Source organism: Ambystoma mexicanum, chromosome 4p (assembly GCF_040938575.1).
Source record: "Ambystoma mexicanum isolate Mex_15411 chromosome 4p, UKY_AmexF1_1, whole genome shotgun sequence".
NCBI lineage: Eukaryota > Metazoa > Chordata > Amphibia > Caudata > Ambystomatidae > Ambystoma > Ambystoma mexicanum.
Genome location: NC_090927.1, coordinates 827,241,151 through 827,255,037, shown reverse-complemented (window position 1 = coordinate 827,255,037; position 13,887 = coordinate 827,241,151). Strand labels below are relative to the sequence as shown.

The window sequence follows — 13,887 nt, the reverse complement described above, 5'->3', positions numbered from 1 at the left end:
TCGCGAGTAGTCCAGGGTCGACGCAGAGTGGCTGTGTTTCAGAGTAAATAGATTAACCGCCTTCGTCAGGACAGGACTCCCTGGTGGACAGATCAAGAAAACAAACATTTAAGTATACTAGACTAGTATCTAGTGTACAAGAGTAGCACCCAAAATAAACATATGCATCCATAAGCCCACGTCAGCAAGATCCGGGGAGACAAGACCATCACCCGTCCGCAGCCTGTCATCAGATGTCTACGCCGTTAGCCAAAACCACTGCATAAATTGGACCAGCATTTGTGCCACAACACCAAGGTAACTCCCTACAGACACAAGTCCAGCCGTTCACTCTTGCCTTTACTGGTAATCCACACCGCACAAACTGACTATTCTGATTGTGCACTCGTCAGCCACTGCATTACTATTGCGAGTCTGCTACTGTGTCCCGCTCACGTGTTATACATGATCCGCGCTAACCGAGAGCCCGCTCTAGCCATATTATCCTACTCTGAACTGTCTTTATATACTCAACTGTGATCACCCCACCTGTATAACTTGTGCTCCGTGCACTGCTCAAACCTACCATTTGTCTGCAGCCCAGCAACAACTTGACTTGTTAACTACCCATCTAAGTACCAAACTGCATTGCTATCTCTACACTGCTTCAATCTAATATGCCCTGATTGCGCGCACTTATATGTATTTTGCTGTATGTACACTTGCTGTGTACACTTACCAGCTCATTAACCAAATGAGTAGAATTTACCCACACTGGTACTGCACCATTTTACCTGGTTGTTCTATTGTACTGTGGTTACATGCACTCTGTACATTAACTGTTATGATCAGCTGACTGCCTATATATACCAGTCTATTAATCAGTCAGCCCCCCCTTATTGCGAATCATCACAATTGAGCAACGTACTATAACTGAACATACACTATGCTCATGTACCCATGCCTGTGTAAAGATCATATGTTCACTGCCTGTATGTGTGCTGATTTTACGCCTGTCTCTTGTATGCTTCAATGTCCAACTGATATGTTAGACCAATCCATTGATCCCAACTTTGATTTGGCCCCATGTGCCCTACCTGCATTGCATACTTGCCAAACTATGGTTCCTAGATCTGACTTGGTCCCATGTGCCCTACCTGTATTGCATACTGGTTAACTAGTGTTCCTAGCTTTGATTCGTGTCTATGTGCCCTACCCGCACTGTATATTGGCTATGACAATGCAATATTACCATAAAAGCATTTCTGATAGTTGTATCTGCTTAGATTCACATGCTGTGCATAGTCCGACATCCAGTGGTCACTGCAGAGTATTGCATTTTGTTTTTCGTAGTCGAAAAGGGGACGTCGACAAGGCGTGTCTGTAACACTATCCCTATAGTGACGTGCATTGTACCCACAATCCCTCACGCATCGAGGTCCCTCTGTTTGTATTTTTTCTGCCCTGAGGGAGCCTTCTAGACGTGAGTGAGTACAGAAGAGAGAGATATAAAAAGATGTCTATGTTCCTTCCATCCGAGCGGGGAGGAAGGGAGGGCGCATGTGAATCTAAGCAGATACAACCATCAGAAATGCTTTTACGGTAAGTAATGCATTGTCTTCTGATGTTTGTTAATCTGCTTAGAATCACATGCTGTCCATAGACTAGCAAGCAGTACCCGGAGTTGGAGGTGGGTTGTGAGAAGGAACAGTAGAGAAAAGATGTCTTAATACTGCTTGTCCCACCTGGGAATCAGATCTAGAGTGGGCATCTAGACAGTAGTGTTTTGTAAAGGTGTGTACAGAACTCCAGGTTGCCGCTTTGCAAATGGACTCAAGGGGAACATTTGCAATGAATGCTATGGATGCCCCAGTGCCTCGAGTAGAGTGTGCTCTTGGCTTGAAGGGTAGTTCTCTCTTAGCAAGAGTGTAAGAGTGATGCATTGAACAATCCATCTAGATATAGTGGACTTTGAGACTGCATCGCCTTCTCTTCCTGCTGCCACCGAGACAAAGAACTGATTAGTTTTTCTCAGTGGTCTAGTTCTTTCCATATAAAACATGACAGCTCTGCGCACATCAAGTGTATGCAGGCTTTTTTCTCCCAAATTTGAAGGGTTTTGAAAGAACGTTGGTAGTTCTATAGACTGGTTGACATGGAATTTCGAGATGAATTTCGGTGCAAACCTTGGGTGTGTGCGTAGAACCACCTTATCTTTGTGAACCATTACAAAGGGGTCTAGAACAGAAAGAGCCTGTAGTTCACTTACTCTCCTAATGGAGGTGATAGCTATTAGGAAGGCGGTCTGAAGAGTGAGGTCTTTAAGAGTTGCCTTGTGCATGGGTTCAAATGGTGAGCCCATGAGCCTGGTAAGTACTACATTTAGGTCCCAGCCGGGAGCTGGGTTTGCTATCGGAGGGTGTATTCTCTTTACCCCCTCCATAAAGGCTTTAATAACTTTGACTTTCCACCATGACACTTTATGTTGGGAAGTGGTGTATGCAGAAAGTGCCGCTAGGTGGACTTTAATCGAATTGAATACTAGACCTGAGTCCAGTAAATGGGTCAGGTACAGAACAATGTGTGGGAGAGCAGTCAACAGGGTTGATGTTTCTTCCTCTACACCAGATGACAAATCTCTTCCATTTGCTAGAATAACAGTGACGAGTGTTAGGCTTTCTAGCCTCCCTGAGGATGTCCAAACATCTCTGCGGGAGTTGTAAATGTCCAAATTCTATTATCTCAGGAGCCAGGCTGCTAAGTTCATGGTCTGAGGGCATGGATGCAGCGTCCTGCCCTTGTCCTGTGACAGCATGTTGTATGGGCAGGGAAGTTTCACTGGAGGAGATAGAGACATCTCCATCAGGTGAGCGAACCATGGCTGCCGGGCCCACATAGGGGCCACTAGTATCATGGTAACTTGTTCCTGGTGCATCTTGTGCACAATCTTCTTGAGGAGTCGGGGGGGGGGGGGGGGGGAAGCGTAAACAAATTTCCCTGACCATGGAATCGATAGACTGTTCCCCTTGGATTGGTTCTGGGGGTACCTGGAGGCGTAATCTAGGCATTGCGAGTTCTCCAGGGTTGCGAACAGGTCTATTTCTGGGAATCCCCATTGGGTGAAAACGTCGAAGACAATGTCTTCGTGTAAACGCCATTCTTACTGAGGGCAGAGGGAAGTCTCTGCTTAGTTCGTCTACTAGCAGATTGAGTTCCCCTGGTACATGTTGTGACAGTAGGATCATCATGTGTTTGAGAGCCCACTTCCAGATGTTCTGGGACAGCTTGGGCAGTCCCGGAGAGCGAGTGCCCCCTTGTTTGTTGAGGTAGTACATGGCTGTGGTGCTGTCCGTGAGGACCATCACCGTCTTCACTTGTAGGTGTGCCTGGAAGGCTTTTAGTGCCTTGAACACAGCAAGTAGCTCCAGTAAGTTTATGTGCTTGGAAGCTACGCTCTGAGTCCAAACTCCGTGAGCAGTCTGATGGGATAGGTGAGCCCCCCATCCTGTGAGGGATGCGTCTGTGGTTAGAGTGGCTTCCACTGCGGGGGTGGTGAATGGTTTCCCTTCGACCACCACCGTAGCGAGAGAACCAAGGCCTGCGAGACCACCACTAGATCGTCCCATTGTCCGCTGGCCTGACATCATTGGCTGTTGAGCCACTCTTGCATTGGGCGCAGGCGCGCATGGGGTACCAAATAAATACATGACGCCATCATTCCTAGCAATCGCATTGCTTTGCGTACCGTCACCTCTCAATCTGCTTCATATTAAGGGATCTGAAACCGCATGTTTTGGACCCTCTCATTGGAGGGGAAGACGAGGCCGTCCTTTGTTCGAATTAGAGCCCCTAGGAATTGGCTGGACTTCTTCTCGTTGATGGAGAAGCCCAGTTGGAACAAAAGGTCTACAGTCTTTTGGGTATTTGAGAAGCATGTTTCGTAAGAATCCCCTGTTATGAGCCAATCGTCGAGGTAAGGGTATACTGGGATGGACAACCTGCGCAGGTGGGCCGCTGCCACTGCCAGTACTTTCGTGAATACCCTCGGTGCTGATGCTATCCCGAAGGGTAGCACTTTGAACTGGTAGCGTTTGCCCTCTATCATTAACCGGCGGGATTTTCTGTGCGCTGGCAACATTAAAATATGAAAGTATGCATCTTTCATGTCCAGTGTTGTCATGTGATCTCCTTGTGATAGCAGGGGGGGGGGATCACTTCCTGTAAGGTCACCATACGAAACTTTTGAGGTTTGACAAATTTGTTCGCTGGGCGCAGATCTAATACAGGGCGCATGGTTAAGTCCTTTTTGGGTACAAGGAAGTACACTGAATAAATACCTTCCGTTACCTGCGATAGAGGCACGACCTCCATAGCTCCTTTTTCCAGTAGCTGGTCCACTTCTTGTAGAAGGATGGCGAGGTGTTCTGGTGTCATGCGTCCTCCACTTGGGGGTCTGTACGTTGGGGAACTGTTGAATTCTATACAGTAGCCGCGTGCTATGGTTGATAGTACCCAGTGGTCTGAAGTTATTCCCTCCCATGCTGGAAGAAAGGATGTTAACCGGCCCCCGACCGGCGAAGCATGGGAGGGGACCCGGATCTTCGAGTCATTTGGTGTTGGTGGCTTGGGAACCTCTAGGGGTAGAACCCCGACCTCTCCCTTTGACACGGCGTTGTCCTCTCTGGTTGCATTGTCCACTGGTGCCTTGGTTAGAGGACCAGTTGTTGTTTGCAGAGTATTGCTGCTGCTGATTTTATTGCTGGCGTTGGCCTCGAATAAAGCGCCTATTGCCATAGCCACGTTTGTTAGGAGGCCTAGAAATCTGGTCTAGGGTTTTGATGGTGTCAAACTCTTTCTTTGCCGTTTCTAGTGCCTCATCAACCGCCTTTCCTAAGAGGTTGGCATCTTCTATAGGCTTGTTAATTAGAGATGCTTGTGTTTCAGGTTTAAACCCTGAATTACGCAGCCAGACATGGCGTTTGAGGAGTATTCCTTGGACAAGGGAACGGCCAGCCGTTTCTGCAGTATCCAGAGTGTTTTTCACGATGCTTTGGTTGACTAGGGTCCCTTCAGTAATCGTGGACAGAAGGCGTGTACGTAGGGGTTCTGGTACCTCCTCGGCGTCCTTACGTAGCTTGCTCCATTGTGCGTCTGCGTAACTTGCTAGCAAGGAATTGTGGTTTGCAATCCTTGCGGAAAAAGCAGCGGAGGTTATGATCCTCTTCCCCTGGGCATATAATGTTTTGCCCTCCTTATCTGGTGGTGCTTCGCTGGTAGACAGCGGGACCCCTGCTCTTTTCCTTATATTTGTCACCACTAGGGAGTCTGGTACAGAGTGGCCCCTGACGTACAACTGGTCTGAAGGGGAGGGACTGAATAATTTTTCTATCCTCGGGTTGACCCCTCTGACCAACGCGGGTGTAGATAGTGAAGGAATAATTCGTCTCCTTACTGAGGCGAGGAAGGGAATGGTTTGGCTGACAGGGGGTTTCTCCTTGATTACCTTCTCCACAAAGTCAATGTCAGGAGAAATCTCCCCAGTGTCTATTTCGAAATGCGCTGCTGCCTTGCGTAGTAGTGCATTAAATGTAGGTTGATCGTCAATAGGTGACGTGTTCCTATTAGGTGAGACCTCGGGAGGGGACAGGTTTAGTACATCAGGGTCCGAAAAAAAGCTGATGGGGACTGACAGGGCTGTGAAGCACCTTCCTCTGGGTCTTCTCCAAGGCCCCTCGCCCACCTATATCTGGATTTTCTTCAAAACCTTCTTCCTCTAGGTTTTGTTCCTCTTCGTTGCCTAAAAATTCGTCTTCCTCCTGAAAGTGGGGGTCCTCTTCAGTGAGGTCATATAAATTCATATCCACTTGGGAGGGGATTAAACAGCCTAGGGAATTTAGCCCTGGGGTCCATCTGAGGTCCCTCTCTTGCCCCCTTGGGTGGTGGTAGGTTTTGGGTCTCCATAAACCTCTCCATCTTCTCCATACAGAACTGGAGGAGGGTCTTTGGCCTGAAAACGCTTTGACCTCTCCCATAACGTCGAAGAAAGGTTGCCGTCTGAAAAGCCTTCTGGTAGGCTAGGAGTCCCTTTAGATGAAGGGGGCAGTTCCTGCCTTCCTTCAGGCCTTTTCTGCGTTTCTCTAGCCTTCTGAGCGGTATTCGGCGCATCTTTCGCCGTCCGCTTCTGGCTATCGGCGGAAACGATCCTCACCAGGCTCTCGACGACTAATATGTCTGTGGAGGGCTCTGGTATTGACGTTACGGGCGTCGCGCGTTCTATGGCGACAGGTGCTCTCTGACGGAGCGCTTCGTCTGGCGGTTTGGGGGTAGCGCCCTTATCTGGGGGAAGCCCAGTCGCTGGTCACGTCTGCGTTTGCGAGGGGGGCTTAAGACTTACGGTCTGAGGAGGACGCCGGTGGAACCTGCGTCTCCGTTGGCGCGACTGGTGTCTTCGACGAAGAAGAGCCGTGGGTTATGTGTTTATGGGAGTGTTTTTTGTGTGCGTCAGTGTCGCCGGGGTGTTCATACCCATAAGCAGGGCGTGAGCCGAACTTGTCGGGGTCAGACGACGAGGAGCGCGAGCACTCCTTAGAGAGGTCTACGACTTCCGTAACGGATGTCGGGTTATCACATTCCTCGTCACTATCGGCAGCGGCGGGTGAGGAATCGGACCTCGACATGGCGTAGGCCGCCCACCTTTTAACCTTGCGGTCCTTTCAAGTCTTAGGCTTAAGAAGCTGACAAGCCGCGCAGCCGTCTTCCTTGTGGTCGAGGGGCAAGCAACGGTTACACCGTTTATGCTTGTCTTCCCAGGTAAACGTGCCCTTGCAACGCGGGCAAAACCTAAAGTGTGTCCTCTCCATAGCTGAGGAAATCTTTCACTGTGATAACAACCCTGAGGGGAAAGGGAGGGGAAAAGGAAAGGCATTCTCAGAGAGAAACAAGAAATGTCCCACGACCCCACTCTCCCTACTGTCTTATGGCTGCTGAGGCCAGGCCACGTGTTTGGCAGTGCCAAAGGATCTCCTCTGTCTCGTCCCCGCCGTCGAAGTTCTTACTCGGCGGGGAAAAGGCTTCGCAGCTACGTCGAGGGAGGGATCTTATGTAAATCTATATTAATAAATAATGACCAAAGGTCGAGTAAATGAATGCAATGTCTCTCGAGGAGCTCCGCGTAAAGGCGACCAATATCTGGGCGGAAAAAAACAATCTGAGAGACCTCGACGCGTGCGGGATTGTGGGGACACCGCACGTCACTATAGGGATAGTGTTACAGACACGCCTTGTCGACGTCCCCTTTTCGACTACGAAAAACAAAATGCAATACTCCGCAGTGACCACTGGATGTCGGACTATGCACAGCATGTGATTCTAAGCAGATTAACAAACATCAGAAACTACTTTTCTCTATGGCCTGGAAACACCGGCCTCTTGCATTGCTTCCTCCATATCATACCACAGATCCCTACCACCAACACATTTGAAAACAACCAGCCAGCATTGCATAAAACCTAAGCACACCAACCTGCCACCTTCACCATCTGTCTCTAATACAAACGCCTTCCAAACTAAAAGACATATGTCCAAGCCCACTTATACAGACATATCCATTCCTGTCCAGGTTAAAGTTGAAATTGAGGTACTCTCCCTTAAAGGAGCACTTCTCAATGCGAGATCACTTGTTGCCCATGCCCTTGACATAGCCGACCTAATCACAGAAGGTAATCTGGATTTCCTTGCAATAACTGACACTTGGCTTCATAATGCTGCAGGACCATCGCTTATGCTAGCTATGCCAGACGGATAACCAATATCTAGACAAGACCGAGATGGCTCCCAAGGCGGTGGAATCGCCATTATATCCAAAATGAGCCTTTCCCTTAGACTAGCCCCTACTCAAACCTTGCAATCCTGTGAAATCCCTTCTGCTAAACTCCAGATATACAACTCACAATCACTTACTATTCATCTAATATACATTGTCCTCTTGGGACCTTTGAGGAGGACCTGCATAGTATACTTACCAACAACCTCAAACCGACTTCACAATTACTCCTACTAGGGGATTTTAATATAGGCTTTAATGATCCAGCGGACAAACACACCACGGATATAGCTAATACCATTAATGCGCTAGGTTTGTCTCAAAAAGTCAAACCTACCCATATGAAGGGGATAACATTAGATTGGATAGCTGATTATAACTGTACAGCTCCATTTCACCTCAACCTTGGACAGACCACTCACTTGTGTCCTTCAACCTATTAACCACCAGACCCCCCTCCTACGGCCCCGCTAATAGCGCCACCATGCTTAACTAGAAACAAAAAGAGCATCACAGCGGATAAAGTAATCCCTGCTATCCTCCAAATTCTAAATGCACTGCCAGAAAATCTAGACCCTAGCACTCTAGTCCATGAATACAATAAAAACATGCTTACCACAATGGATAAAATCGCCCCTCTTAAACTCAGAACAAAGCCCATCTGAATAAATGGTTCACGCCACAATTAAAAGACTTCCGCCTCTTGAAAGGAAAATGTGAAACTACTTGGAGACTATGCGCATCTGACAAAAACAAAGTAAAATTAACCGCCAACTCCCTGCACTACAAAAATGAAGTCTGCCTGGCAAAACGGAATTCCTATGATGAACGCATTGCCCAATTTAACTCTACCATGAAGGAACTTTTCTCCATACTGAAAGAACTAGAGTCACCAATAGCCACACCTGATACATGTACCAAGGTAAGTCCTGGTGTGCAGATATCCAATATGCATTAGCAAATAAAATAAATACGCTCCAAAATAAAATACAGCAAAAGAAAGGCATGCTGAACCTACAGTACCTGTCCAATACCCTGCCGCCTAGTGACTCACCTACGGCCCAAATTAACAAATTTCACTTTACCAAAACTTCTACTTTAGAGGTAGAAAAAATCATCCTTTCGCTTAAACCCTCCAACTGCAAAGGCGATACCTACCCTGCACAGTTAATAAAAGACGCTGCCAGAGACCTATCATCATTCATCTCCAAATTGATCAATGCTTCCTTTGCATCAGGTACTATTCCTGCCAATTTAAAACATTCCTGGTTGCTCCCACTCCTTAAGAAGCAGACACTAGATCCTCTCATCCCCACTAATTACCGCCCCATTACCACGGTACCATTCCTACTGAAAATACTGGATAAAGCTGCATACATCCAGATTCAAAAATACCTTGAACTGCATAAGCTCCTAGGAGCTAGACAATCTGGCTTCTGTCCACGGGACGGAAACTGCCTTAATTGATTTAAAAACCCAAAATGATGAGCCGAGAGAAAGGGAAGACAGCACTTCTGCTCCTACTTGATCTCTCAGCTGCATTTGATCTTGTGGATCATAAGGTCCTTTGCAGATACCTGGACTCTGCAGCTCACTTTTCCACCGAGGCTATCAGATGGATAGAATAATTCCAGAGTGAGAGAACCATGAGAGTATTCTCCCCGTCGGCAGCAGCAGACCTCCACCCCTATCCTGCGAGGTGTTCCTCAGGGCTCATGTGTCTCCACAACTATATACAACATTTTCACGAAGCCTTTGTTTGATGATCTGGACCTTCTGGGTATCGCCTTTACCAACTAAGCAGATACACAGAGCCTCCTCCCGCTTTCTGGGGATCATAGCAAGGACATGGAGTTGGTCAATAGGGTACATCTTATCATCCAGGCATGGATGGCCACCCATCGCCTATGCCTGAATGATAAGAGAGTTGATAATCTGGGGCACGCATGCCAACATTAACAAACTAGGCCAGGAATATTTCTCATTCAGTATCGATGGAAACATCAATGTATCCAAGGGAGTAAAACCCTTGGCTTCTGCCTGGACTCCACTATGTCCTTTGACAAACAAGTAAAATCTCTGGCTTCAACCACTGCCTACACTTGTAAGCTGATAAGAGCTGGTAAGCCATGCTTCTGTAAGGACAGTTGCATGATCCTGGTTTGAGCCTTAATACTCTCCAGAATTGATTACTGTAATGCCCTTTACAGCGGCGCTAACAAAATTACCATCCAGAGGCTACAAACCTTACAAAATAATGCCTTAAGAGCGGTGCTTGGCATAAATAAAAGAGTACATTTCTCTTCCATTAGACGCCAACATAAATGGCTCTCCACTGAAAACAAAATACAGCTAAAAATATTCTCATTGACCCATAAAGCCTTAAACAACGTTGCCCCTAGCTACCTCTCGGATAAAATACATAGAAGAACATCGACTAGACCAACCAAAGGTGGCAACGCCAATTGCCTTGTAGTACCTAGATACAGGCTCATAACGATTGGTGGCAACAGCTTTCCCGTGAAGGTTGCTAAACTCTGGAAATCACTGCCACAAAATTTGAGAGTAGACAAACCCTACCTACACCTTAGAAAGAACTTTAACACATAATCTCTAATGACCCCTAGCCTCCCCATCATCCTCCCTGCCTCTGCCCTCTTGCCCCTTCTACCTCTACGGTACACTACCAGTAATCCTAGATTTCTAGTTGAACAATGCTACATTGTCTGCAATGCTATGTGTAATTTATTCTGTTATTTTATGTTTCTGTGCACTATATTGTAACCTGCACAAATTCGTAACTCTAAACCTTGCATTATCTTACTGCTGCGCCCTGTTACCTATGGGTTTGGTGCGCATTAGAAGTAAATAAACAAAAACGTAATTCGGCCACTGTTCCAAAACTCACCAAATCTTTCTCACATCCAAAGGAACGGTCTACAGTAGGTATAGTCCTCCGCATGGGATCTGTACACAATTGTCGCTTACTAGGCCATTTTCTGCAAAATATAACCCTAATACAAAGCAAGTCGGGCCAGGAGTCAGTCCTGGCATTCTAAGTGACACAATCTAGGAGGCAGGAGAATAGATCAAAACGAGAGGAAAAAGAAACAGCAAGAGGAAACAGGGATGTGACATACCTCTGGTAATGGGGAATGCTGCATGGAAGATAGAGTATGTGGGCAAGACAGTCAGGAATGTTCAGATGGTGACCAAATCTATAAATAAATATCACATTGCTGGTTCCTTTGATTTTTCTTTTTCCTCTTGTTTTGATCCATTCTCCTGCCTTAGAATGCAGGGACTGACTACTGGCCTTACATGCCTTATAGTTGGGTTATATTTTGCAGAAAATGGCCTAGTAAGAGACATTGTGTAAAGATCCCATGCTGAGGACTATACCTACTGTAGAACATTCCTTTGAATGTGGGTAAAATTTGGTGAGTTTTAGAATAGTGGCCGAATTGTGGATGCATTTGTTTATAATAGTATGGCGGAAAAAAACAATCTGAGGGTCCTACACGCGTGAGGGATCATGGGTACAGTGGACGTCACACTAGGGATAGTATTACTGGCACGCCCTAGTTCGATGCCCCTTTTCGAGTTTTGAAAAAAACGACTACTCTGCAGCTTCCACTAGATGTCGGCCTATGCACAGCATGTGATCTAAGCAGATTCCACAAGCCTCAAACTTAGATATTTGTATTCTTTCTGTCCACCAGGGAGTCTTGTCCCGACAAAGGCAGTTAATCTACACTGAAACACAGCCACTCTGCGTCGAACCTTGACTAGTCTCTAACTAAATTCTGTGATTTTATAGATCCGTTCTGTCACTCCGTTTACGTTGTTCTTTGAAATAATGTATGCGCTATGTTAAAAATCACACCAGCCTTCTGCTCTAGCATGTTTGTAGCACTGTTGGTATGCAAGCATGTGTTGAATCATGTTACAATATTGTGCAGAAACTATGCTTATAGAATTGAGACTAATGCTGAAACTAATTAAAATACTTGATTGAATCAAGACAAATAACATTTCACCTAATAATCTCAAGTTCTTTGAACAAGATGCCAATATTAACAAATTGAATTTGTATAAAGAAACTACAACATTTTTGAATCAACCACTGGTAGGAACACCTCCATCAGTTATGCTCCCCAGTTCCTACCATTGTAGGGGGCACCCCTTCCTGTACTCCAGACCTTAGAAATGTAAAGTAGAAAGGAGATTCCCTTCAAGCAACGCAGGATTTCTGCTAAAATCATTTCTACACATTCAGCCAAGTAAACATTTCAAATATGCCATCATAAAATGTTTATCTAGATGGCAAGATAGTTCTTGAACCCCAAACAGACAAACAAGAGAAGGTTTTCCCATTATTGTTAGTGATGAACGATTGGGCGGGTTAAAAGGTCGAGACTACCATTTGACTACTTAGTGACTTTAACTCACTAATGAGCTGCCCACTTGGAACCACTAACCGCAAATCATCACAAGGTGAGTGTGTCTGGTGTGTGTAGCCACATACACACACATCCCACCACGGCTCAAGCTTCCTGTACCCATGCGTGAAAAGACCAGCCAGTCATTCATTCATTTCCCCCTTTGGATTTTGAGAGTTTGTGGCTTCTTCTTCATTTGCAATTTAGGCAAACTACAAGATCAAGAATTCCAAGCAAAAGGAAAACTAGAGTGCTCTGACAAGATTGGTACATTGTACTCACAATCTAAGAGGTTAACAACTTAATCAACTCTGCACAGGTTGACTACAATTTATGTTGGAGATTAGGCAAACACGTTTTCGGTTGCAGAAAACACCTGGGTTATAATTATGATTGGAAGAAGGTAAATGCCATAATCAAGAGGCAAAGTGTGTTTTTGGGAATATCACAGTTGAAAGAAAAATGGTCTTGTGTTGCTCCTTTGCTGTGCTAGAACTTATTAGAAAGTGCTGGTTAAGGCATTGCTTTGATTTTGCGATTTGTGGGACTTGTATGCTTTTCTTCAAAAATAAATTAGCTATGGTTCAAAAAGACTTTGTTTTGCTTTCTTTGGCTAATCACTGGTAAAACTGCTTTGCAACTTGTTAAGATATGAGCTTCAGGGAACAGCTTCACCTATCAAATGTTTGGGACATTAACTAATGACTAAATTTGCTAAGTATACCAAGCACATCACACAAGATGTTTTCTTTCCTTGGGAGAAAACGGCACACCAAGACTAAATCAACAATTTATTTCTAAAACTAAAGTCTTTTCAAACATAGGTCAGCATTTTGTAATGAAATCCAACCCAGTTTGGTTCCACTTAGGCAGCTCTAGAAAAATAGATTTCTCCATTACATAAATGCTAATCCGGCATGTTAATTTGCAGAGCAGATTTAACTCAAACACGCATCAGAGGAAAATGCATGGCAGAGTGACATCCGATCCAAATAAAAAGCGCAGCATCTGAGAATTACTCCAAGTAGGTGAGTGAACTTTCTTGTCTGAATAAGTATGAAGGATGAATGTACATTAAAAAAAACAGGGGACCAGTTGTGGCCCATTAGAGCACATTTCAAACTATTTCCATGCAAGTCCAATGGTGGGAAATGTGTATTTGTAGGCACTTCTGCCCCAGACAGAATAGGTAATTTTATATATACTAAAGTGGTCAAAAAGCATTGCTTTCTGACTTTTGCAACTGCTAGATCACAGAGGTCATGAAGATTAAAAGTTGAAATTCAGGAAAAAAGATTTGTGCAGTTACAATAGTATTTTTTTCCAGACTTGGATCACGGACACTTCGACAAAACAAATTGTGAATGCACAAAATGTGTGGCTTAACCACGAGAAATGATTAATTTAACCCTCTAGACCCATGTCAATACATAGAATCTACTTACCGAGTCCAGTTAGGGAAGCCAGTGCACTGGACTGTGCCAGCTGCCTTGCAGGAGCTTTGTATCACATCAACAACAGGAACAACATGTTAACACAAATAGCCACGATTTCACAGGCATGAGACACTATGGCATGTTTAAATCTAGTACTACCGCTGCTATCTTTGGGGGAGAGAAGAAATATTAGAAAACATAACATTCA

General features: G+C 45.5%; 1 protein-coding gene across 4 annotated transcripts in view; it reads right to left on the bottom strand.

Moving 5' to 3' along the window:
* The window catches only part of PNISR (PNN interacting serine and arginine rich protein), a 508,713-nt gene that overhangs the window by 43,377 nt on the left and 451,449 nt on the right, over positions 1 to 13,887 (bottom strand). For all 4 annotated transcript variants that reach the window (XM_069606402.1, XM_069606404.1, XM_069606401.1 and 1 more), the window contains one exon: positions 13,689 to 13,742. In XM_069606402.1, the coding sequence (XP_069462503.1) occupies positions 13,689 to 13,742 (54 nt within the window). The remainder of the gene's footprint in view (positions 1 to 13,688; positions 13,743 to 13,887) is intronic.